This window comes from Pelmatolapia mariae, linkage group LG10_11, assembly GCF_036321145.2.
Source record: "Pelmatolapia mariae isolate MD_Pm_ZW linkage group LG10_11, Pm_UMD_F_2, whole genome shotgun sequence".
Classification (NCBI taxonomy): domain Eukaryota; kingdom Metazoa; phylum Chordata; class Actinopteri; order Cichliformes; family Cichlidae; genus Pelmatolapia; species Pelmatolapia mariae.
The window spans coordinates 71529778-71557091 of record NC_086236.1 but is presented as its reverse complement, the minus strand read 5'-3'; the positions used below and the strand labels follow the sequence as shown (position 1 = coordinate 71557091).

The following is a 27314-nucleotide window of genomic DNA, read 5'->3' as shown; positions in this document are numbered from 1 at the left end:
TCTTGTTGTGGTCATCTGTTGTCTTCCGGTATTTTCTCCGTAAGCGACCTTTCCTCGACCAATGAGATAAGCGGTAATCTGAATTGTCATACTCGAATTGTCATAAGTGTGCTGTCAGCTCATTGGTCACAAAGCAGGAGAGGGGCTGGGAATTATGTTTTCAAACAAAGCGTTAATTCCATTAACATTTATAGACTACTTTTGATTCTCACTGTATTACGGGACAAAGTGCGTCCCTTATTAGCTCAATACGGGACGTGTACTTTTGTTTCTAAATACGGGACGATTCCGTTTTTTAAGGGACGGTTGGCAACCCTAGTGGCAACAGCTGTGTGCAGATCAACAATGGATAATATAACGAGTGCGGGAGAGAGTATGACCGTGCAGCGTTTAAAGCGTGGAAGTACTGACCTTACTTTGAGCTTGAGTCCGTAAAAAGTGACAAAAACATTAGTGTCTGCTGTTCACTGCGTGGGAAGAAAACTTCTTTTTACAGCGAAAAAAACCCTTAACGTCCGAGCAAGCACCAAGTGCGCTGCCGCTGGAATGTGAAATTCACAGAGAAACTGCCGGATCCTTCCACTGACTGCTGCGGCACACCTGCACCAGGGCAAACCTCTGCCTGCCCCACTCCTGCTATACAGGTGAAAATAGAGCAACAGGACCGCTGAGTCTTTGATTTTATTTATTTTCTGCTGTGTTTTTACGTGCATATATTTAAAAGAGTGAGTGTAAACCAGGGTTTTAATAGTTTTGCAATTTTCATTAGTTTTTATTTTTATTTAGTTTTGACTTCAGATTTTCAATTTTATATCAGTTTTAATTAGTTTTTACCAATTGTGTGCTAGTTTAGTTTAGTTTTTATTTTTTTGAAAATCCTTAGTTTCAGTTTAGTTTTGATTAGTTTCAGTTATAGTTTTAGTTGTGTTTGCAATAATTAAGTGTAACAAAATCCCAGTTTCATCATATCAGTCATGCTCTTCTGCTTATCCTTGGGTACGTTGCTATTCCAGCTACCATACCCTGCACCCTGGACAGGTCGCCTGTCTGTCGCAGGGCTAACACGCAGAGACAGACAACTCACATCCCACCTATGGTTTCTTTAAATAAATAAATAAATTAGGGCAGATGAACAACCATTGATACCAGGCAACTATAAAATGTATATCTTGGCCCCAATGAGACTATTAACTCTTGTAGCACCGGGTGTTCGTAATTTTGGTTCAAGTGAATTGATAAACTTTTTGAAGGCAATTGACTCACACAGTTATGTAGATATCCCAGTCCTGTTGTCTCGGGATGCATCACATTGCCTTGCCTGGGGTTAGCTTCTGTTTTCTGGGGATGAGGGTTGAGTGTGCTCCCTTACCTTCTCAAGGTAAGGGAGAAGGTAAGGGAAAGCTTCTTGTGTGAGCTTTTCAAGTGCACTTTAAGGTTTGTGGGATTTTTTTCCCTTTAGAAATGTCCCTCATAATTTGTCTCTTTCCACTACAAGACACTTGCTTTATCCAAAACACAGTCATATTCAAAGTAATCCCAAATTGGACTCTGGCGCTTTCTCCCGACTTTCTCTCCGTCCACTCGGGTGGACGGAGCAGCAACACAGACGACTCGACTAACGTACCTGCCACCTGCTGGCATAATGAGACACAGCACGAAAAAAATCTGGAAACTAAACTTCATTTTCACCCTTGACCATTGTATGACACGCACACATCAACGAAAACTAAACACATTTTTGCTATAAATTCAGTTAATTTTAGTTAGTTTTGTGAACACTCATTACAGTTTTAGTTAGTTTTCCTTTTTTTGTTTTTATTTTTATTTCCGTTAACGAAAATATTTTTTCACTTCTAGTTTTCGTTATTTCGTTAGTTTTCGTTAACGATAATAACCTTGGTGTAAACACAAAAAACTATTTTATTTTATATGCTGGAATATGCAGAAAATAGGTTTAAATGTTAAACAAATTTCTTCCAGTCAGAGAATGTTGCATATAATTTAATGTTTGCTTGATGCATAAAGTTAAAAGATTAAAACTAATAAAACAAGTTTTAAAAGGAGACTTTTTCATTTGATTACATTTCATATGATGGATTATGTAGAAAAAGTAGAATTGGGTTGAAAGAGCTATTGCTTTATTACCTATTTAGGGGATAAATCATGTTTTAAAAAGTAACTAAGTAACTAATTACTTTTGAAAATAAGTAATCAGTAAAGTAACGGGATTACTTTTTTCGGGAAGTAGTCAGTAATTAGTTACTGATTACTTTTTTCAAGTAACTTGACCAACACTAGCTAAAATATATAAATCGGAGAGAAATAATTTTTAAAAATTTGCTGAAAGTAGCTATAATGCTGTAGCTATAGCTATAATATCTGTTGCATGTTTCCTTTATGAAGTCATTACTAGTAAAGGTTACAGGAATACTCCCAGGGTTGTGAGTTTGTTAGCCAGGCAGTACAGTACTGACAAGAAACCTGGGGTTGTTCATATTTTTTTCAATCAGCGAAGAATAAGTTGTCTGTTTGGGGAGGGGGACAGAGAAATTTGACCGTGCAGTTCTAATAATTGAAAATAATACAGTTTTAAAATAGGAACACACAAATGGCCACAGAACCTGTGTGATTCTGTGGAAATAAATCACTGAGTGTGACAGATTCAGTTCTATTTCGCTCTAAATTCAGGCAAATGTTAAAGAGATACTTGTTTGCCCATGCCTGTATGCCTGTTACACAATCTGTTCACAAACAGAGGCTTAAGGGAGAACCACAGGTATGTCTGTGTTTTCATGTGATTTTAGTCCTGAATGCTGAGGGATAAGTCTATGTAAGTGGTACTTAAAGGTACAAAGCAAGTCTGAAGGTTGGTATCACTCACAATAATAATGTATACTTTATTGATCCCCATGGGGAAATTACTCTCTCTGGTTTTGAGTCATCGAGGCAATTGTAGTCTTGAGAGCTTAAAAACAAGGCAACTGAGCTTTTTTAGGTTTTTATAGACATTTTGCCTCTCACTCAAGAGGCTTCTTCATTTAAAAAAAAAACTGGTGTGGAGTCCCAGGTATTAAACCCCAGTGAGCGCTGTCCCCTTTCAAGTTGGTCCTGAGTGTCGCCGACCCACTGTCGATTATGTCAGTCACTACATGAGCCGTCACACCAGGGCAGACAGCTGAAACTTCTGTGAGACATAGCCCCACCCCACCATGATGTGAGCTACTGATGTCTTTGTAATGGAAAATTTGTGTTTCAACTCATCCAACCTCTGTGCACTTTTGGTATGTAACTGTAACTTTCTTTCACAAAGACTAAGTGTTCAAAGATGGGAAAAAAAACTCAGCTATGTTCATGACGCACTTTATGTATTTTCACTAATAGGCTGGTGCCTACATGACCGTGTGAAGAAAACTTAGAGCTCAACCTACAAAGACTGTATTCACACAATGGGTATAAGGGAGTTGACAGACACACACACACACACACACACAAAATGATGAGGATGGGATTTCTCAAGATATTTCTTCTCTGTTTTCATGTCGAGCCAGGAAAACCTGCAGGTGAACTCAGTGAGTCTGAAAGAGCACTTTCCTTGGAGCAAATTATTGAAGAAATGAGTGGTTAACAATCAAGGGTAGTCAGAGCTACTGCTGAAATCTGAATTGGTAAAGAACTCAGAGTGGAGAACATAAAGAGAAAAGAGAATGTCTTTAAAGGCGCTGATGAAAAGTTTGAGAAAAAGGGAGAGTCAGGAAACTGAAAAGTCATGTACAGATAGTATTGGACAAAAAATAAATATGCAGTCTTACAGATTTTTACTGGTGAACAAACCAGAAACTATTTCTACAGTGCATATTAATAATGTATTAATAATGGCATTCCAAATTTTCTATTTCAAAAGCTGCAGAATTTGATGTTTAACAGTGCACTTGTCTTGTCTTCTCCTTCTAAACTGGTGTGCAAGATTTATGCAACACATAAGCCCTGTCGAAATATCTCACTGAGAACAGTCACAGCATGAGCCTCTCCAAATTAGTCATCTATCTGGGACACTTGATCCTGTCAGATGGTAAGTCACTCTCTTCTCAAAGGATTGCAGAAAATCAATCCACTTTAAAATCACAAAGACGTTTTCTTAGCATAATGTCATAATGCTGCAAGTAGATGCCTAACTATGCTGCACAAGGACCAAAATATCTGTCTTAGAAATTCTGCTGAGTCATAAAGTAATCATGTTACTGGCCCTCCTAGTGTCACCTGGCAACAAGGAGGGCCTAACAATAGCACTGTGTTATTCATGGTCCGTATTTTTCACTGGCTGCAGCAGAAATGGTTGAGGGCTACGGCTCAGAGTTATAGACAGTTCTGAAGACATGCAGCTCCACCGATCTGGACTGAACCTACAAACAGCACCATCCCGTTTCACTGTCGCTAAAGGGGAAAGACTGATATTTAAAATACCTCACAGCTGTCAGCTGTTTTTGGGCTGAATTTTGTTTTTACAATCCTGCCTTGGAAAAAGACAGATTTTGGGGTGTGTTTGCTTGTGTTTGCTTTCTGGGAGTTAGTGTTTGCAGGTTTGTTTTGGACACTGCCAGATAGGTTTGGAATTTTATTTTCAGCTAATTCAAAATAAATATTTAATTACATAAAAGGCTTAATACGTTTTCCTTATCAAAAAAGATAACTTTTAAGTTATCATGTGGCACTTCTGACTAATTGCAACAGTCCACATGGACTAATACCTTTTAAATCCGAGCAAACATGCCATGGTTCAGAGAGTGCACTGAACCATGAGAGCGTTTTTTTCCCCAGTACCAAAATTCCTTCAGTCTGCATGTAAAAAAGAAGAAGAAACTGGAGCGAGAGCTAAAAATTTGGTATGTTTTATTTCTCTCCAAGAAAGCATGGGCGAGATAATTTAATAAATTAGCAGTACAGTTCTCCGCTCTCTCTCCCTCTCTCTCTACTGACATGAGTCAATGGAGCTCACCCAGCAGTCTTTTTTTCCAACATCCCATTTATATGATAGTATTCATTTGAATAAGCCAATATTTATTTAATTACACTTTGGATCTTTGTTTAAGTGAATGGACTGCCTTTATTGTCCTTCATATTCCACAGCAAAAATAATAATGACAGATTGGGTACTGTTTTCTTTTACATGGGCGTGTGCCCGCTTGTAATAAATGAAAGCAGTAGTATAAAAACATCAATTCAGTAATTACAAGACCAATCCCAAATGACTGTGATTAACAAAATGGGAATACTGGCCCCTTCCCTGTCTAAACACAGCAGGTAAGCCACCTTTGGAAACTCCATGGTCACGTGTCGTGGGTGTATTTAACCACATTTCTGAGCCGAATTTCAAAACATCTGCACTTTGTGAGATTGACAAAATGTAGAAATGGATCCCTAGCCATCAGTTACCGGCACTCCCAGACTCACCTGCACTGCTCCACTCTGCTCATCATTAATACTGTGATACTGGTGCTCTGTGTTTCTCACTGACTGCAGTTATGAATCGCCTGAAAAATAATCTAATTGCAATGGATCTTCTTGTGTTGCTGCTGCTATGCACTACTCCGCTGGTCTGGGGCTACTGCTCAGGTCTGGTTATAGACAGCTGTGAAGACATGCACCTCCACCACTCTGGGCTGAGCCCACAAACAGCACCGTCTCCCTTCACTGTCACTACTGATCACAAACGCTACAGACTTGGAGAAGATGTCAAAGGTAAGAAGACGGGATTAAAAGAGAGCTGGTGTTTCAGATTAAATGGTGTCGGTCAAACAGATGAACCACTACCGACAAACCAGAAAATAAACCAGAATATTTCATCTTTAAACATGAATTGATTTGTTGTTGGGTTCGGTGAATCCTCTCTTTGCCATTGTTGTGCTTTCCACACACTTTTATATGACTTGATTATAGTCAGCCAAACAACTAAATCATATATTATCTGAAGTCAGAGTGGACGTTACTTTGCTTATGTTATGGTGTGACATACTGCACCTGGATTCATTCTGAGCAGATTTTAGCTGATCTTAGTTAACAAAGAGCAGTAAACCTGAGAGTAGCAGGATAACAGCCTGTACATAAAGAAAAAAAATTACTGGAAGCCTCAATACAATTATTATGACTTGTTATTAAATAATCAAATTTCCCACATAGACTACTACATTGATCGTATAATTTCAAATCCAACTTTAACCCATGGTTATAGGAGGTAATGTGAATGTAAGCCTGGATAATAAAGCTTTGAAACAGTATGCTAAATATAAAGCAAATGACATTCTCACCATAAAGCACCAAGAGACAAATATCATTGAAAAGAATCCTTCTTTTCTTAAATTCTCAAGTCAAATGGCTTTATTGTCATTCCGACCATGTGCAGTGGTACAGTACACACTGAAATAAGACAACATTCCTCCAAGACCATGGCGCAACATATGACATATAACAGACAATCAACACAGGACTAGATAAGGCGCAAGTGTGCAAAAATTTGCAAAATCCTGAGCATTGTGCAAACAGTAACTTGGTGTATGAAGGTTTGCATGTGTGTGTGTCAGTCCAGTTGCTGAGTGTTCAGGAGTCTGACGGCTTAGGGGAAGAAACGGTTTCGCAGTCTGGCAGTAAGGGGCCGAATACCTTTTGCCAGAAGGCAGCAGGGTGAAGAGTGTGTGTGATGGGTGTGGGGGGTCCTCTGCAATGCTGATGCGTTTGCGGATGCAACAGGTGCAATAGGTGTCTGTGATGGAGGGAAGAGAGGCTCCAAAGATCTTCTCAGCTGCTCTCACTATCCATTGTAAGGTATTGCGATCCGATACCGTGCCGTTACCTTACCAGACAGTGATGCAGCTGCTCAGGACGCTCTCGATAGTCCCTCTGTCAAAGGTCGTGAGAATGGATGGTGGGAGATGGCTTTTCTCAGCTTCCGCAGGAAGTATAGGAAGTAAAGACCCTGTTGGGCCTTCTTAGTTATGGAGTTAGTGTTGAGGCACCAGGAGAGGTTCTCTGCCAGGTGAACCATGTGGTGGTGATGGTGTCATCCAAAAAAGAGGCAAAATAGTTACAATTTTTATACAATTTGTGGTGTAACTAGTTTTTAGAGCTTAGTATTTCACATGTTTGCTTCTAATAATACAGAAAACATGATTTATACTATCAGGTGTTCCTTCAGTAGTGCAGAAACTGAAGTATTGTTTTTTTAGTTGATCAGCACCAAAACCAGGTGGGTTCTTTCTCTGGTTAGAGTTCACCTCTCTTAGAACTTTTTGCACAATCATTTTTACAGTAAGATAAACAAACTTAATTAAATTCACTTCACTTGTATTTATATAAGAGTCACAATAGCAGTCGCATCAAGGCACTTTATATTATGAGCTAAAGACCCTACAGTAATACAGAGAAAACTTCTGGGAGAACCACACTCAGTATGGGGCAGCCATCTGCTACAGGAGAGGGACAGGACAGAAGATGCCAGATCAGAGTGAAAAGAGATGAATGAAGAAGCACTCAGTGCATCATAGGAGGCTTCCAGTATTTTAGCCTAATATATCTATGTTAAATGAATCCTAATATCCAAATTCACTGTCAGTAGGATTTTCCTAGATGTGATCACAGAGCTAAATTTTTGTTTTTCTGTGATTCCAAGTTGAGCTACAGGGTCCGGCCTCCACACCATTCACTGGTTTCCTGTTGGAGGCTATAGAAGTGGGAAGCGAGACTCCTGTGGGTTCCTTTGCCATACCAGCAGGGGCTGCTAAACTCCTCGCCTGCAGCCAAAGACCTGTGAGTTTCCTTTCATGATCTTTTCCTTTTTCCCATATTGAATGTTAGTTTTTGTTAGTAACTAAGATAACACTGTGAAGAGGTGTGCTGCATTTCAGAATTGTGAAGAAAAGCAGACAACATTTTTGTGACCAGCTGTGAGATGTATAACTAAAATTATATTACAGTAAAGTATACTGTGTTTCACTTCATAATATATACTTATACCCAGTGTACTCAATAAGTACACAGTTCAGGCACAATACTGAGACTGTGTAATAAGCTTTGAGCTCAGTGTAAGTACACATGTGAAATGACAAAAACAGATGATATACAGTCAATATATATACATTCAAACAACATAATGATGTCATAGTCTCTCTCACGTTTTTGTGTCCAGAACTCGGCTGTGTCCCACACATCAGGCTTTAATAGCAGCTACATTCAGGTCACATGGAGATCAGAACCATCAGGAGATATCAAAGCTGTTCAGTTCCGGTAAAGTTTATTCATTCTAGAAAAGCACTTTGATAATGCTCAGGTGTTTATACCCCAGTTCACACTGGTTTTGGTGTTGCTGCAGTGCATCCTTTGTGCAGAATTCTACAACATTTTGGGTTAATGTGACGAGCCCTGTCCTGACCTTCACTAATGGCAGGGTTGCCAGATCTGCAGGTGCCCTCACTGGGAATGGCAGTACACAACCTGCACCACTTGTTGTAAGTAACAATGTCTGTTTTGAACACAATATGAAATTCACTACCAAACCATAAAATCGGTAATTGGTCCGGCTGGTGCATCGGTGAAATGGGCTGATTTGAAAGTATCCATTGCTTTTCAGGCTGATGGCAGTTTACTATTTTCTATATTCTGCAGCTCATCTTACTGTGACTAATTGTGGCTCATAGGTTATGTTTGATATCCACCCTCAAATTCCAGTGTTAGGGTTATTGTTTGCTTTTATTGAATCCAGTTCTTTTTATTCTTTTACTGGACAGAGAAAACGCAGACTCAGAGTGGTCAAAGTATTTATAATCATTTTATTCAATCATTACTTTCCGGAAAGGGCACGAGGCTAAACCCTCTGCAGATCTCAAGCATTACAAGCATTATAAGCATATCGCCTATGTTATAATCCACTCGCTCCTCCCCTACTAAACCGTCACTTGATCGATTTCAATACTACATGTCTGCCCTATAGCTGCAAAAACGTCTGCACCCTAGCTCCTCATGTTATTTTGGCACAACTTACACATCACATAGTTTCGATCACAACAACTTCTTTTACCTCTGTCCTTACTTCATGTGTGTGTGTGTGTGTGTGTGCGTAGTTCCGCTTTCTCTGTCTGCATCTGTTTCCTGTTCTTAATATACTGCCTCTGCAGCTCTACGCAAGACTTCCTGTTCTGCACAGTTCTAGTCTGGCTGGGCAGTTTGTTTGTGAGTCAAAGCTGTTCTCCCTCTGCCTCTGTGTATGATATGCTTCTTAGATTGTGATTCTAAACAGACCATAAGTGTGAGAGTGTGTTTGACCTCTCTGTTATCCCTGTGACTGTTTGATTATCCTTCCAGCTTTTTCCCTGGCTCTCACCTTTTTGACAGCCGGGATACACTGAGACAGGTTTATGTACTTATACCAAGAGGATACAGTCAGTCTGTTAGGAGAGGTGTATAACAGTAATGTGCAGTATTAAGTAGTTAGTGTAAATACACATGTTAAGTGAGAGAATAAGATGGCATTCTATATTCAAAATGATGATGCCACAGTCTGTTTCTGTCTCCCTCTGCGTGTCTGTGTTTGTGTGTATGAAGAAATCAGCTGCATCCATCTCTAGTGCTGACTGTGGCGTCACCAAAGTGTGCTTCAGTCAGCCTTCAAACTGTGACCCAGCAGTCAGTTCTAGCTGTTATTTCATGTCAGCCAAGATGTTACCTGGTGATACAGCTGTCCGCTATCAGATGACTGGTCCTTATGAAGGCTACATCGCTTTTGGATTCTCTGATGATCAAAGAATGGTAATGTAAAAGAAAAAAAAGTTAAATGTTTTAAATAATTACAACAATGCAACTCTTGGTGTACTTTTACTCAAACAGCACCTGTTGGTGAAAAGCTGCTGTAATGTAATCATTGTCCACTTACCTGCAAATGAAGAATCATCACAGAGTAACTAAAGAATATTTTTCTTGAGCTTCAGGTGAAATGGGAACCATAAAAATAATTCAGCACTGATTAGAATATCTTCTCATAAATAATGTAGTTCTTTTACTTACCTCACAGTTCATATCTTTTAATCCAATCTGGTCTATTTGTAGCTTCACTTTTCTGAGAACTCATACTTTCAACACTCTGAATGATAACAAGATGAACAGATTAGGTAAATAATGTGCTTAACTAAGTGAGTTAGACTGTAACTGGCTCTTTGATTGATCTAAAAATAAATATGATGCAAAGGTTCAGTATTGCAAAGGAAATTTTCAGAGATTTTATATATAAGTACATCAATATTTTGGTCTTGGCAATATTTTACAAGAGGAATGAAAGCTACTTACATCACAGTGAATCACTTTAATCCCATCTATATAAAATAAACACCTACCTGTATTGTTTGAAACACTCTTTTTTTAACACTTGTGTTAAAAGCATGCTAATTCTTGACTATATTTGTCTTTTCTCAGGGAAATGATGATATTTATGTTTGTGGCATGAATAGTAGTGGACAAGTTGGGGTGCAACATATGTATTCAACAGGACGAACAACTCCACAAGCACGTCCTCTGGTACTAAAGTTTTTCTGGTATCAGTGATTTATATAAGGCTAGAACGTTTAGATTTAATGCTTTGTTTCTGCTTAAAAAAGTGAAGTGTGTGTATTTTTTTATGAATTCCACTTGATCACATAAAGAATATCTAAAATTTGTGAATTTGTCCTACAGGGGAACGTTTATAATGTAACAACGTCATTGCAGAACAATGTCATCAGCTGTTCCTTCACTACTACGAACATAATTTCTATTCAGGGGACTTCAGGTTTCAACCAGTCCTACTACCTGTTGTTTGCCCATGGACCCAGCAGCAATGGTAATGTAATTTCACGTGCCAGGTGGTTTCTTACACCAAACAAGTTTTAAACCATTTGAAAAGGTCCCTTTCAACTGATGCTTGGCAGGGGATCTAATAAGCAGGTTTTGCTGTGGTGGCCTGGCAAGTGAACAAATAGAGGGTGTGATGAATATGTTATTACTTATTCTATTCTTTTAAACAGTTATGCGGGGTCTTTGACTCTACATCCTTTTCCAGCAGTGTAAAATTTTAAATGAAGTCACTTTGCAGCAACCCCTCCCTGAATCCCTCCCAATTTATAAAAATAAATGTGTCTCATAGGCTTTCAGACCATAAAGTGTTTTTCCTAAAAAAGGATAATAATAAAACATTCTTTTTTAAATCTTGGCTTGACAGGTCAGGTGCTTCTTGATCTTTTTCCATTCTTTTTCCTTTTTTCTTGGTGTGTTAATCTTTCACATAATGTTCTATTTCACGTCATTTCCATGTATGCGTTATTGAATGATAACGACCATTTTTAATTTTTCCCAGAAATATTAGCCTTTTCATAGCTTATTAGACGTGCTGTTAAATGTTTGCCTGTTTAGCTTATACACACACACGCAAACACACACATACATGCGTATATAAACAGGTGTGTATCAGTTTGCAAAATCTTTCCTACAGGACAAATCCAAAAACATACAGGTGACTTTGTCAGCACTAACAAGATGGACATTTCTACTCCTGTGGTTGTCAGTCAAGATGCACATCCTGATATCGTCAAAGCTCATGGTAAGATCCTGCTACAAGATGTCTGTGTGAAACAACTATGTTTAATTCAAACATATGTTAGCAAAGTCCTTTGTCACTTTGACGGACGCACATGCTGACGCTGCATTTAAAGGTGAGCAGTCAGGGTCCTCAAAGGATAAATGTTACTGGGAATAAGGGGAAATTTCCAAGACACGTCATTTATTCTTCTAATGAGATTAAACTTTTTCATCTATAATACAGAGTAGACGTACAGTTCTTTAAATTGAACTGTACCTGTTGCATTTCACAGAGACAAGTCACAGAAATTGACTAGTACAGTAGATCAGGTTGGACACATTATCTTTGGTGATCTCTGGGTAACAACTCTTGATTTTTTGTGAAACAAGGACTTACTAGCATTCATAACAGTCCTTTATAACAAAATGTACAAATGCGTTTAAAAACTCAAATTTCTGTGCTGTTGTCCTGCCAATGGTTTACCTGTAATTATGGCAATGGACTCAGTGTCTTTGTTACTTTGGCCAAAGGTTGCTGTTTAGCTACTCACTGTTGTGTTGACACCACCAGTTTCAATCAGGAATTTGACTACTGCTGTTGGACACATTAGATGAGTGATCTCTTGGCAATAACTTGTTTTATTTTTTATTTATTTATTTTTATTTTATTTTATTTATAATTTAATGACTACTGTGAGATGTTTCTGTTGTGTATGTGGAGACCAGGGAAAGAAATTCATCTTAATTCATAAGACAAAGAGAACTGGAGACAATTCCAACATTAAACTGTGTTTCAGGTGCACTGATGCTGATTGCCTGGATGACCACGGGAACATTGGGAATGATGGTTGCCCGATATCTGAAAAAAATGGCCAAAGGAACGAGAATGTGCAACAAAGATCTCTGGTTTGTGGTGAGACATCATGGACAAAACAATGGTTTCATGCAGAAAGGACATAACAATACAAAGCTTTTGCAAACCAAATTATAAAAACTTAGTCATATGAAATGTACACTCTAGATCTAAACACATGCACAAATAACAAGTATTATTGTAGATTCTTTTTCCAAACACACTAAGAAAATAGTAAGTATTATATCTCAGATGTGTTAGACTTGTAAGGCAGCTGGTCCAGTCCTAATCTTTTTTGGGAGCAGCTGATTTTGTATATGTTTGGTTGGATTAATATCATGTTGTATTCTTCGTGTTCCTCCAGGTCCATGTTGGGGTAATGTGTCTGACGGTAGCAGCCACAATCATTGCTTTTATTCTCGCTTTTTCGCATGCTAAGGACTGGTCTGGGGTTAGTACACTGATTTGTTGTGTTTTTCATTACAGGCCAATCAAATGCCAAAATAGGTTTACCTGTGTAACACACTATTATTTTTCAGTAAATAATAATTTTTATGATATGCACTTGGCCCGAGTATTGAAGTTCACAGTGGTTTTGGTTGGAATTAATGGTGATTATAAAATAATTATTAAAAATTGTCAGGCAACTTTTTCTTGGGTTTACAGCCAAATGTTGCACCTCTTTAAAATCAAACTATGATTTTAATGTTTTATTTCTCCAAATATTATTTAAACATTCTCTTCAGTTACATGTTTCAGCTGTCAGACTAATATTTATATCGTCATGATCACCAGTGTTAATGTGGTTTGTTTCCAGGGAGCACATCCGGTGTTGGGCTGCCTGGTGATGATCCTCTCCTTCTTCCAGCCTATTGGGGCTTTGCTGCGCTGTGGACCACAACATCACCTGTATGTATCAATCTGTGTGTGTTTCTAGAAAACTCTGTTCAATTATTATTTTAAACACATTCATAGTCTACAAACACAATTATTATATTTAACAAATTAAAAACACCATCACGCAAATGGATGGGGTAGACCTGCTCAATGACTAAATGCATGGCTCACTCTGCAAATGAGCATTTCTATTCACACTTCTTCTCACAACTTTTCCATAGTGATTTATTCCGTACTGTAACCTACACATTCTTTATCAGAGCACATTTGCAATTACTGCATCACTACTGCCTCATCAGTACGCTTGTGTTCAGTCTGTCAAATGTTTAGTAATTCCTTAACCTCTTTTAGTTCTAATGGTACTTGCAGTAAATATAGCATGGTTGGAGCTTTGAAAGCTACTTGGAATAGGAGTATTTCAAACAGGCCTGCCCCGGTAAACTGTCACTCCATATGTCTTCCCAATAAGACTGGCTAGGTGAAGCCTAGCGATAAGTAGAAGCCCCAAATACACCGCCAGCCTGTTCATGTTTCAAATTGATTTTTCCAACTTGGCATCACACCTGCTGAGGAAAAAGCTTTGGTTATTGGCAACTCTGTTCTGAGAACCATGAAAACTGAAACCGCAGCAACCAAAGTTGATTTTCTTCCAGAGGCAGGTGATATTAAATGAAATTTGAAGCTGCTAGCTAAGGATAAAAGTGGATTCCCTAAGACTGGAATTCATGTTAGCAGTATGAACAACCGGTTCCATCAGTCGGAGGTAACTAAAGTTAATATTGAGTAAGTCTGTAATTTTGGTAAAATGACTCTGTAGTCCGACTCTGGTCCCTTCCTCAGTGAGATCAGCAATGACATGTTCTTGCCACATTTTCTCTGTTAAATGCTGGCTGTCTGAGTGGTCTCTAAACATGATGTGGGATTCACAAATATAACTTTTTGGCAAAAACCTGGTCTTCTAAAGAGAGATGACATTGATTTCACTTTCAATGGAGCAGCTCTCATTTCTAGAAACCTGGCGAAATTTATTAACCCCCCCAAAATACGGCGTTGTCTACTGTTTAACAAATGAACTGTGGTATTGGGTTTTTCTTCTGTACAATTATTTCAACACCTAATTTCATATTTATTCTCTTTTGTTTGACAGGCGGTATCTGTTCAACTCATCACATTTTTTGAATGCAGTGATAATAAAATCTTTAGCCGGTAAGCTTTTTGTATTACTTCATGCTGTTCTGCACTCTTTAATAAATCCCAACATTTTCAACAGCAGACACACTGTCACCCCTGCTGCTAGTTTTAAAATGCCTGGTTCTCTGTGTCACAAAGTGGCAGCCATATTCACAGGCCTGGGCAGGATTGACAGCAGTGATGGGTGGCTAATGAAAGTGATGGGTGGCTTTCTTGCCTGGGAAGCTCTCTTTATTATCATGTTGGAAGTCCATGATTCGAAATTTAAGCATACAGGTAAACCTTTGTTTTTTCCTCATTTCAATGGCAGAATAAAGCAATGATCACTATTAAAAAGAGGTTGACTGACATGTACCATCAGGAAATACTTCTTATTATACTGGGACAATACACCAATAGGTGACAAATGAAAGTAAAAACTTGACTTACACATCCATTTTGATTTATATTTATTTTAGTTCTTACCCATTATTTGAGGTATAACTGTGTCCTTAATTCTGAGACCCCAAGTGAAAGCTTCTATTTTCAGTTCTATTTATATAATGTTAGTTCTTTACAACAGTCATTTCAAGGGACATATTCATACCCTATGATATTAGAAAGAAAAAATGATCCACAAAGTGCCTTCTACATGTAAGTGTATGTTTGTATGAAAAAACATTAAAATTTTATATCTATCTATCTATCTATCTATCTATCTATCTATCTATCTATATCTATATATATATGTGTGTGTATTAGGTGTGCAACAATACTCGTATCGATATTGAACCATTCGATACAGTGCTTTCGGTTCGGTATGCATATGTATCGAACAATACAAAATTTTTAATTTATTTTATCAACTTTTCTTCTGACGATGCTGTCTGTGTTGAGAGCTCAGTGGATCTGCGTTCGACTTGTCCGCCTAGGCTGCACTGTCGAGTGCAGATCCACTGAGCGCAGCGCAAGCTAGCAAGACAGAAGCTAAGCTGTTGCAACATGGCAAATTGAACCTCCCCCACCCTAATTCAGATCTGGCGTTTGGAACTATCTTGGTTTTCATGTGAAGTATGACCCTGAAGGTAAGCGCATCATGGACAAAAGTAAAACAGTATGTCGGATGTGCCACGCAATGCTCAATTACATTGGTGGGAACTAGTGCGTTAGCGCAGTTAGCTTGTTAAGGTGTTGATGCCGTCCAGCCCCACGCACGGGGCGATCCGCGGTAGCTCGTTAATGGAGATTTGCCGTGTTGTGGCGTTAACGTCATTTCAAAGAGATTAACGCTGACAGCACTAGTGGGAACAAAACGAATATGACTGCACATTTACGCCGACATCATCCTAATGCAAAGACAAGTGGAAGCAGGCAAAAACAACAAGCACGCATGCTACAAACTTTACCCGAGTCATTTAGACAGCCGTTAGCACATGATTCTCCTTATGGGGACCTGATATGTTTAATGTGCTGCTGAGAATATAGCCCAGAAGAAGCGTATAGTATAGCTTTTATTTTGGAAAGAGACATTTCTCTGTAATAAACTCTCTTTTTCCAAAGATGAGTGATTTCTCGATCAGATAGATTTATTACTTTGTTGTTTCAGCAACATTAAATTTAAAAACTGTACTTTTGAGTTAAAATATATATTTATAATTTTAATAAATGACAAATTAAAAAGGCATGAACATTTTTTTGTATTGAAAAAATATCGAACCGTGACACCAAAGTATCGAACCGAACCGTGAATTTTGTGTATCGTTGCACCCCTAATGTGTATGTGTGTATATGTATGTATATGTATATATGTATGTGTGTATATATATATATAGCTAGATAGATAGATAGATAGATATTATTTTTAAAAAATAAGGGCAGGGATAGCTCAGAGGTAGAGTGTTCGCCCCATGATTGGAAGGTCGGGGATTCGAATCCACTGAACGGCTACCCTGAGGTACCCCTGAGCAAGGGACCGTCCCTACACACTGCTCCCCGGGCGTCTGCTTAGTGGCTGCCCACTGCTTCACTGAGTGAATGGGTCAAATGCAGAGAAAGTAATTTCCCCACGGGGATCAATAAAGTATACATTACTATTATAAGTACTGGAATTTTTAACTGTTGTCTCTTCATTGGATTTCAGATAGCACTGTAGATCTGGAATTTGCAATAGTAAGCTGAAAACAATATAAAAGCAAATAATCATTGATCCCTGAACATTGTGTGGATTTCTATTGCAATTTACTTTTTTTTTTCAGGTAAAAGTTGATGGCCTGCTGATCGGTCTATTCTTTCTGGGAAACCTTTGCTTTTTGGTGGCACTTTTGGTTGGAATTGGGGAGAGATAAGAGCAGCAGAAGAATCTTTAGAAGCAATTATTTTTGATGTGTTTTATCCAAATATGATGGGAAACTGCGCACTGAAAATTCGGACCCACTGATGCATCGGCTGACAAATCCTGGAAAGTGTGTTTTCTCATTCAGTAACGTATTTCTTGGTTTTTAGTGGACGTTTTTTTCTGCTTTTGGTTTCATAACTAAAATTTGGTTTAACTAGAATAGTATTCAACATTTAACCAAACCTGATCAGGTCAAAATTGATTGTCGGTTATATTATATAGTGTAATAACATTCCATGTTTCTCTGTTATGTTGCTTCCTGTTTTATTTTGTGAGCCTCCTGTTTCATGTGCGTTGCCTTTATTTTTACTTCCTCATCCATTGTTCTGAGTTTAAGCTGTTCCTCGTGTTTCCAATCTCCCTGTTTACCTCCTGTGTCCATGTGTGTATGCCTTAGTTTCTCTTTGCCATTGTGTTGGTTAGTTGCTTTATGTGTTTCTGTGGCTTTTGCTTTGTTTTTGGACTTTGCCATGCTAACTAATAAAAGGTCAGTTTTTGAGGTTTATCTTAAGCCTTCCTTTGAGTCCTTTATCTCCCTCAGCCCATGATAAACCTATTTTTTTCAGTTTTTCTGTAGGGTAAGCACATTCAAACCTTTTACAAACATCAAAAATGTAAATGCATTATTTTTTTGACAGATTCATTATGTATTGAAATACTGAGATGCCCATGACACTGTGACAAATGGCATTTGTGTGATACTATAATTCATTGGAAGAAAAAAAAAAGGATATTCTAACTTGACAATTACACAGTTTGAAATATAAGCAATGAGTTCAGAGCCCTGGGCATAAAAAGTACAAGATGAGGAACTAAAAAGAAGAAAGATTCTTCACCATGTGTATGATACTTCCAAGAATTTACACTGCAAGTGAATGACATTCAGTCAGTTTTAATAAAAAATGAGAAAAGCAAGCCTAACAAACGTTTAAATTAAAAGGTTAAAGTCTACACCATTTCATTAACAATTATTTTTTAACCTGCAATTTAGTTTAGTGTAACTGTAATTCTGAGTATTTTGTGGTTTACTACATTTTGGAAAATGTAAGTAATGACCAAAGGGTGGTATTATTATGATTATTATTTTATATAGGATTGAAGTCTTGAGGCTGGATAGGCCACACCAGGGACGGACTGGGACTAAAAAACAGCCCTGGACTTTGACTGGGCCCGGCCCAAAGTAATCAGCATGCGGAAACTCGGCAACAGTAATGCTTGGCATGAGTGTTACAAGACTTTAATTGTGGCTTATGCTATCAAACCATCAAAATTATAGCAACAGGGTGGAATGCAAAAAAAACCTGTAGGCTGTGACTGTCTGACTTGGGGCGCTTAAAAAAAATGCAGTTGAGCTGCAGTGTGTGTCTTTCCCTGCTCTCGGTCTAAGCTCAACCTAAAAAAAAAAATGATGGAATGGATTTAAAAAAAGGTTTTCTTCCAAGACAGCATGGAATAGATTATATAACATGCTGTTATATAATCTATTCCATGCTGTCTTAAAATGAATTTATTACTTGATAAGCTTAATAATTTATGCATTAATTACTCTTACTGCACAAATAATACCACATCTAAATGAAAATGAACCATTACAAATGTAACTTCTGTATTTAAAATCGTCAAAGTCTGTAAGCATTAACTGTAACACTACCAACCTTTTTACGTAAAAGCACAACATATTTCTTAATATTAGCTACTGCATGTGGCCTTTTACAGCTAAAATGTTGAAGTTTAGCTGTTTTAACTACTGTAATCATAAAAAAATTTGCAAGCTAAACATCACTTCCTAACATCGTCCCTAGCAAATAACTGTTTCTCCTCTTATGTTCCATACTTACTTGCCCTGGATCTGCTAGTGGAACCAGCTCATCTTTCTGTCCCTCATAACTGCTGGAATGTTGCTGTGTAGCTGTCTGCCTGACTTCTTCACTGCTGCGAACCTGCAGCCGCGTTTTGCATCGTTTCTTTCCACCGTCTTTGCCTCCTACTCCACTTCTTCTTCTCCTTGCCTGGCGGCCACAGCCAATGCAGCTGGCATCCAACTTAGAGGTGCAGTGCTACCCCCTAGAGTACTGGAGTGTGAAAGAGATTAGTGGGGGGAAAAAAACAGGTGTTGAAAGCATGCGTGGAGAGTGGTGGGCCGGCCCGCCGGCCTTCCTGGAGTACCGGCCGTTCTGTGATTCTCCAGAATCCACAGATGCCCAGTCCGCCCCTGGGCCACACCATGACCTTAACTTGACCTTGTGCTTCTTGTTTATCTCTCTTTTTTGATTTGGTTGTATGCTTTGGGATTATGGTCTAATAGGAAGACCCATCTACAACCCATCTTCAGTGTTCAGGTTGATAAATGGAGGTTGCCATCCAGGTTGTTATGGTACATGGCCCCGTCCATTTGCACTCCAAAGCAGTGAATTCCTTCTGTACCATAGCGAAAAGCCGCCCCGAAGCACAATGTTTTCATCTCAAAGCTTGACTGTGGGGACGGTGTTCTTTGGTGTTCTTCATCCAAACATGGCAGAATGAACTAATGCCAGAGAGCTCTATTTTATTTTTCATTTTTATAAGTTTCTCCAAAGTCTTTTCTGAATGAACTACTCCAAGCACTTTCATACAACATGCCTCATTGATATAATCATTTTTTTCTATGGCCAAGTGCTTTCTAACTGACGTTCACACACATTCATTCACTGATGAACATTCCAGAAAGCAACTTGGGGTTCAGTATCTTCCCCAGGGATATCTTGCTCCTGCTCCAATCTGTATGCCAAAGTAGGATCGAAACACCAGCCTTTCGATTAAGAGATGGCATCTGCTACCTCCTGAGCTAGAGCAACCGCACAAATGTGCCCTCTTGAGCAGGAGGACCTTGCGAGTGCTGCAAGATTTTAATTAAGTATGGTGCAGTGTGTTACCACTGGTAGTGTCGATGACTGAGGTCACAGCTGCCTTCAAATCATTAACAAACTCCTCATGTGTAATATTGGTATTTTGATACATGACCTGTCTGAGCATCATCCTCACCCCGTGAGGCAAGATCTTGCATAACGCTCCAGGCCAACGGCAACTGATGGTCATTTTATTTTTCCTCTATTTCCAAATAATTATACTACCAGTTTTTACCTTGTCACCAAGCTTCTTGTTGATGGTCTTGTAGGGCATACCTGTTTTGTGTGCATCTACAATTATGTCCCTGACATCCTATGACAAATTCAGCAAGCCGTCAAATACCCCAACCCCCCGTATACAATGATAGATATGATACATAATACTATATCGTAGTATTTTTATCGTAGAGCTGGGCGATAGAACGATAACGATATGTATTGCGAAATAACTTTTTCTCGATAGAAAAATTAAACTATTGCGATAGGCCTCATCTCTCTTGTCCTCTTAAAAAAAAAAAAAAAACAGCCAATCCAAATTAAGTAGCGCAGAGCCGAACCAATCACAGCCGCAGCGTCACGTCACGTGACTTTTTACTTACAGCACAAGTGCCAAGGCGCACATGTGTATTTGTTTTTGCAGCCGGGCTGCCCGGGTAATGAAGGAAATGAGTTTGCCGACTAGAGAAAAATCAACCGAGAGCGTGAGCGAAGGTTACCGAAGAAAAAACCGATGATGGTTCCAATGCCGGAGAGCTTATCGAACGGAAGGGCCATAGAAGTTCCGTAGTGTGAAGGTATTTCGGCTATTTCAAGTCTGACAAAAAACAGAGTAGCGCGCACTGTAAATTGTGCCGAAAGCAAGTCTGGAAATACAATAAACCGGTGCATGCTCAATCTGTGACTGAAAGCGCTAATTCGTCATTCGGCTTTTGTCAGACTAAAGTCACTGTTAAAACTGTTTGAAAAGCTAAGCTATACAACAAGGAGAGATTGAGAATTTCCTTTTAGTTCTCAGTTTATTTGATATTGACAAAAGTTAGTCAATTTAAGAATATTTTCTTCTTCCTGCTCCTTTTCACACATGGTTGTAGTGCTTTTTGATAGAAAGTGTGGTTGGTTTGTTTGAACTGTTGTACCAGGTGTGAAATAAATAAATAAATGAAATGAAATTTTGTCTGTTCTTCTGTAAAACGAACTAAGATTTATTTTTAGAATTAAAATTTTGTTTCTAAGTGGAATTGACAATTTAGTAGTCTGTTTTATTTGTTCTATTTTGAAACTTAAACGCTTTAGCGGCTGCCTTTTGTGTAGTTTGCAATATTTGCCTTTATTTATCTGAAACTGAAGTCTCATGTTCCTTAAGTACATCTACCCTGTTGAACTTATTATGGGAAATAAATATTTAAATCAAAACAAGCTGCAGATTATTTCACATTTTACTTGTGAGCAACGGCACATTTAAATCTTACAAATATAGTTATTTGGCTTATATCGTGATATATATCGTTATCGCCTGAAATGAAAAAAACATATCGTGATATGAAAAAATCTTATATCGCCCAGCTCTACTATATCGTTAGTTTTATTAATTGTAGTATGCATTTTAAAGACTTGCCTAAATTTTCTGAAAGACAGGCCTTCATTTGTTTGTAAATATGACCACTAATTTCTAAAAAAAAAAATTTATGAACAAATTCATCAATGATTACCGATAAATTGGTATTTGAGGACGAAAGGTGGTACTCATTGTGGATTCCTGCCTATGCCTCCAAACAGCTGTCTGCAATCAAAAACCTGCGGCCCATGACCTCATCAGCAGCGTAAGGTAGTGGCTGGCTGTCAACCTTTGCTGCATTGTTGCACTACCCAGTTAGTGAAGCCCTGGCTTCTTGAGAACTGTTTGCACGTGTTTTCCCCCCCTTGGGTGATTCCCCCCCCTCCGTCAGTCATTATTTGTGATTCTGTGATTCTTCCAAGTCTGGCGTTTAAGTCCATTCCAGCCTACATGACACACAGTCATCAAAACTGACAAAAACAAAAATAGCTCCAAACAGGATCAGTGAAGAAAATCACTATAAATCAGTGAAGAAACTCAACAGATCTCTAGATTCCTACTCAACAACTTTGACTCCACACCTGTTTGTCCCCTTCGCCTAGTGTAATCCACTGTCCTTCCTCATTATACACCAGTATCTAGACAAGCCCTAACATGCATATATGGCTCTGCTCACTGATTTTCAAAGTGACTTATTACCTAGCTTGTGTGCATTTTCACTGATTCAAGCAAGACTTTAAGACTTTTTTAACAATTAATATATGCTTACAGATTTATAGACACATTTACATACCTGATTGCACACACATTTTGAACACACATTTGCTGGACATTGAAAAATCACTGTACAGATTTACTTACACATTTACAAATCTGATCACACACACAGATCAGAACATGCACACACAGATTTGATTACACACAGATCAGAATACACACACACCGTATGCATACACAAATCTCCACACAGATCAAAATCATGCATACTGAGATACACACACACACAAATAGTTTTGCTGCAGTAATAGCCCCATATAAAAGACGTATTATTGCACATGTGAGATGATTGTCAACACATATTTTGTCTAATAGTTGAAATCTTTTTGTCAAGAAATTTGTGAAGTCATTACAAGTTAAAGGAATGCTTGGCTCAAGACAGCTCTGACTTTTTGTCAGCCTGCACTGGCTAGAGACTCATATGTCACTAGAGTCTCAAGCTTCATGCTTCTCAGAACAGAGTTGCCAAGAAGCAAAATATTTTCCTTGGTGGGTGTGTCATTGAGTGGGAAAAATTATTTGAGGTATTAAAGGTTTTGTGATGTACTGAGGACTTCCATTTAGGGATACGCTTCCTCCTCATAGTAAGCCATCCAGTCTTTGCTGATTGCTCTGGACAATCTCTTGAGGGAAAGCTAATGTGATGGCTAAGCTACTTTCACCCACACCAACTCCAGGGTCCTGGTTATCTACAGGATTTTCAGTGGTGTGGATGGAGCCAAATCTCCAATTCATTGAGCCCAGCCTCCACAGCTACAATTTAGCTACATTTATTAAAAGATTATACTAGGGCTCAGTCCCAATAATGATACAACTTGGTTTTGTGGAACACCAGCTTGAAGTTCCCCTATTGAACAGGCTCTATAAAGAGTCAAATGTGGCTTGCTTAGAGCAGACAACTAACCGCTGTAGCAAGGTCCATGCTCACCAGTGCTGCTAATCAGGCAGCTCATTAGCAGTACCTGGTATACCAAAAGGTCAAAACAAGAGTCAATAGTAGAACAAGGTGTTTGGAATTGACAGAGCAGTATTTTCATACTTTTCATTGGCACAAACCACACATGCATTTTCCTCACATATGTGGCACCATTTAAGGGCAAACTGGTTTTCCATTGGTATAAAATGTATTACCATGAAGCATTGTTACTTTTGCTAACTGACACACTGAGCAGGAACGTAGGAGAGGGTCAGGTGAAGAAGCCATGCTTTTAGTGACTTAATAGTCAATGATAACTTCAACTAAGCAAAGATCATCAAGGGACATAAGTCAAACATTGTGTTTGTATCCCATCGTCAGTCATTTTGACTTCAGATACCTTCATCCTTTTCTTTAGTTGAACTCTGCTCCCCATAGACCAATTCTCTTACCCATGTCACAGACATGTCATTGAGTAGAGCTACTTTCAATACCACTGATATTTATTTAGACTCTTTTTACGATTTTCTTATGGCCTCTCACAGTGGACTCATTTTTGTGTTTGTGTGGCTATACTTCAGTGCAGTGATACTGTTGACCACAATAGTTAGAGATTAGAATATGCTGTAGGAATTACAGGTACTGCGCTGCAGTGGTTTGTATCATATCTACCTAATAGAGTCCAATTTGTTCATGTAAATGGAGAGTCCTCTTCACACACTAAGGTTAATTAAGTTCCACAGGGTTCAGTGCTAGGACCTATTCTGTTATCCATGCTTCCACCAGGCAGTATCTTTAGAAGGTATAGCATACATTTTCACTGCTATGCAGATGATACACAGCTTTATCTATCAGTGGAGCCAGATAACACACACCAATTAGTTCATCTGTGGGAATGTAGAATAGATGTGGACCTGGATGACCTGAAATTTCCTGCTTCTAAATTTAGATAAGACAGGTTATTGTACTGTCTCCTAAAAATCATCTAAGTAAGGAAACAGAAACAAAAACAGTTCAGGTTCCTATGTTAAACTGAGTTACACATTGATAGCATCCTACGAGCTGTTTTACACCATATTTGTTTACAATTTGGAAAATAACATTTGGCAAATTAATTAACAACAGTTATTGTTTTCTGTGCGGCAGTGGAAATGCTGACAGCTCAGTTACTTTAATGCTGAAGAAATCCTTTAAACCAAGGCAAGTTCTGAAGCCTCTGCACAAACAGTGTTGGGAAGGTTGCTTTTAAAATGTATTCCACTAGATTACAGAATACATGCCCCAAAATGTAGTTTGTAATGTATGCCGTTAAGTTACTCAGTGTGAGTAATTTATTCTGAATACATTGGAATACTTGATATATAATGTCATGCTTTTTACAACTACATGATTGTAGCATTGCTGTGTGATTTATTACTCGCCACCGAGCTTACATTGTTAGCTGGCGTTGGCTGAAGTTAATTCATAGACTGTAGACTGTTAGACTTGATGGATAGCATTAACAACCTTCTAGCTGCAAATAATCATGTGCAATTCTGAAAACAAAACCAACTAGATTCTTAAATCTTAATATAAAATGAGTAACAGGCCAACGTTAGCTTTTTAAAAAGAACTTACTTCCAGATGTTTCTTTAGGTTGAAGTCTTTTGACGCAGCTTAAATGCTGGCAAACAGAGTTTGTTTTGCACGGTCAGATTTCACCCATCCCTTTCTTCTTTGAATGTGAAGTGAATTTCCACGTAAGAAATGCATTCCTGCCCGCCGTGCTGGCTCCGGGTCCATTGTGTAACTGACGCCACCAACATTAACAGGACGCTTACATTAAAGCCTCTTATTGAGTGTTTTGCTTGGGTTTCCGGTATTTGCCAAAAACTGATTGCTCGTATTTAAACTGCTCTAGATAACTTGTTGGTCTATAACATGTGAAACATATGTCAAATGTATCCCTCATGAATGATATCAAGTCATCTTGAGACACAAACAATATTCCTGTAACAAGGTAGAAGCCGCAATACGTTTTTGGCAGCGCCCATCATATATCCTTTGTTTATGCAGTTAAACAAAATATCATTGACACAAGAGGACAGGAGAAATTGCAAAAAATATGACCATAGTTCTGTAAACATATTTTAAGCAGACAAAAAGGACCGAATTGGTTATAATGTAGGTACAATAACACAGTTATAAAGACAACTGGTAATTTTTAAATGATATATATATATATATATATATATATATATATATATATATATATATATATATATATATATATATATAATATGTATATATAAAACCACTTTGTAAGCCCCGTTCACCGGAGTCTATTAACCAACATGTGTAAAGATATTACACATAAAAAACACACGGAAACACTGAAAATCACTTTTTGGCGCAACACCAGTACCTATATTCCATTACTCCCTAACATTGTGCACTAATAATACCACAAAAAAGACTGCCGTTGAAAAGAGTTTTGTTACACAATAATGCACAATGACAATAAAGAATCAATAAAAGAATCTAAAGACTATAAAGAATCTAAGAATCTACGACAGTAAAAAAATATGTAAGTCTGACTTCTTCCACGAGCGGCATACCTCTAAAATTAGAAACGTCCTGCCAAAAAACTAGTTCATGCATTTATTACTTCTAGGCTGGACTGCTTCATTGTTATCATGCTGTCCTAAAAACTCCCTGAAAAGCTTTCAGTTGATCCAAAATGCCGCAGCAAGGATACTGACAGGCACTAGAACGAGACAGCATATACTGGCTTCTCTTGACTTGCTCTCTGTTAAATCCAGAATCAATTTTAAAATGCTTCTCCTCAAATACAAGGTCTTGATCAGGCCTCTACAGGTCTAAAGGCCTCATTGTACCATACCACCCCAAAGGAGGACTTCCCTCTGAGACTGCTGGCTTACTTGTGATTCCGAGGATGCTGTCCAATTAGCGAGGTTAAGAATTCAGACAGCTGGGAGCTGAGAGTACTAAGAACTGACAGTTTCTTTCAGCCAAACCTTTATTCTTGGCCTTTTTACTTTTCTGTTTTTGAAACTGTAAAAATGGAAATAAAAACTGAACGTGCTTGAAATAGTTTAACTCATATTTTTTTACTTGGCTATTCAAAGTTGCAAAAATTTAACCTGCATGAAACTTTTGTATGGCACAGTCCAAAATACTCAAAACAACAATATAGTAAATACCACAAGTATGTTGTTAAAGGTTTACTGAGATAATACAGCCAAAAACAGTGAACACGTTAACCTCACAAGCAAAGGAATAAAAAAGCAGTGTCAAAGATGATGATAAAAAGAAATATGAAATATACAGTTTTATCTGTCAGAGTATAAAATAGACTTTTATTGTTGCTGTTGCGATGATGTTCCTAGGAGGTCTATCCTGAAAATCAGGTTTGGATTTTCCGTCAAGTCATTATTGTGTCATCAGCTGGCACTCCCAGTTTCATTTCCAGTCTTCCAGCCAACAAAATTATTGTGTTATATATGATCCGTAACTGCAGCAATGAGTCACTGGGAAAATGATCATTTCGTTGCATTGGATCTTATTGTATCATTCTGGGTTCTTCAGTTACTGATCTATTAAATCTGATGTGCAGATTGATGCATAGTGAGTTAACTTTTTGTGTGCTGCAGTCTGAAGTTCCTTTCAGCTGACATTCAAATAGATTTTTCAATGACTTGCTTTTCAGGGACCAATAAATGTGGTACATATATATATGAACCACATTTAGTGGTCCCCGAAAAGCAATATATATATCTATATATATGCGGAGGACTCCCCACACCCCTCACACACACTTTTCACCCTGCTGCCTCTGGCAGCATTCGGGCCCTCACTGCCAGATTGCAGAACAGTTTCTTTCCCCAAGCTGTCAGACTCCTGAACACTAAGTGACTGGAATGACACACACACACACACACACACACACCTTCATACACGTCACTACCAAGCACTTATCTGCAGTATCACACACACACACACACACACACACACACACACACACACACACACACCTTCAGACACCAAGTTACTTTTGCACAACACTCAGTATTTTGCACATTTCCATTGCACTGTCTTGTGTCTGTATTGTATTCTCCTATGTTGCACAGTTTTTTTTTTGTTGTTGTTGTTATTTTTTTCAACTTTCAGACCAATGTGTTGTTGCATTGTTGTTGCCCCCCCCCCCCCCAAAAAAAAATCCCCCCCCCCAAACATTCACCTGCTACAGAGTAAAAGAAGAGTGCAGGTATCTGCGT

At 38.4% G+C, this 27314-nt stretch overlaps 1 protein-coding gene across 1 annotated transcript; it reads left to right on the top strand.

The window, feature by feature from the left end:
• The first annotated feature begins 9528 nt into the window (after positions 1–9528).
• On the top strand, positions 9529–17665 carry LOC134635553 (putative ferric-chelate reductase 1). Its single transcript, XM_063484928.2, has 11 exons — positions 9529–9792; positions 10453–10554; positions 10711–10855; positions 11504–11611; positions 12387–12502; positions 12807–12893; positions 13260–13351; positions 14487–14545; positions 14669–14806; positions 16650–16678; positions 16765–17665. The coding sequence occupies exons 1-11, from the start codon at positions 9529–9531 to the stop codon at positions 16852–16854; spliced, it is 1230 nt and encodes a 409-aa protein (XP_063340998.2). The 3' UTR covers positions 16855–17665.
• The last annotated feature ends 9649 nt before the right edge of the window (positions 17666–27314 follow it).

What these genes read in the sequence shown, in the direction of transcription:
- LOC134635553 (XM_063484928.2), top strand. Translation starts at nt 9,529, where the DNA reads ATGATGATGCCACAGTCTGTTTCTGTCTCCCTCTGCGTGTCTGTGTTT. An exon ending in ATGCTAAGGACTGGTCTGGG is followed by an intron (nt 12,894 to 13,259) that starts GTTAGTACACTG and finishes GTTTGTTTCCAG; the next exon opens with GGAGCACATCCGGTGTTGGG. An exon ending in TGTGGACCACAACATCACCT is followed by an intron (nt 13,352 to 14,486) that starts GTATGTATCAAT and finishes TTTGTTTGACAG; the next exon opens with GCGGTATCTGTTCAACTCAT.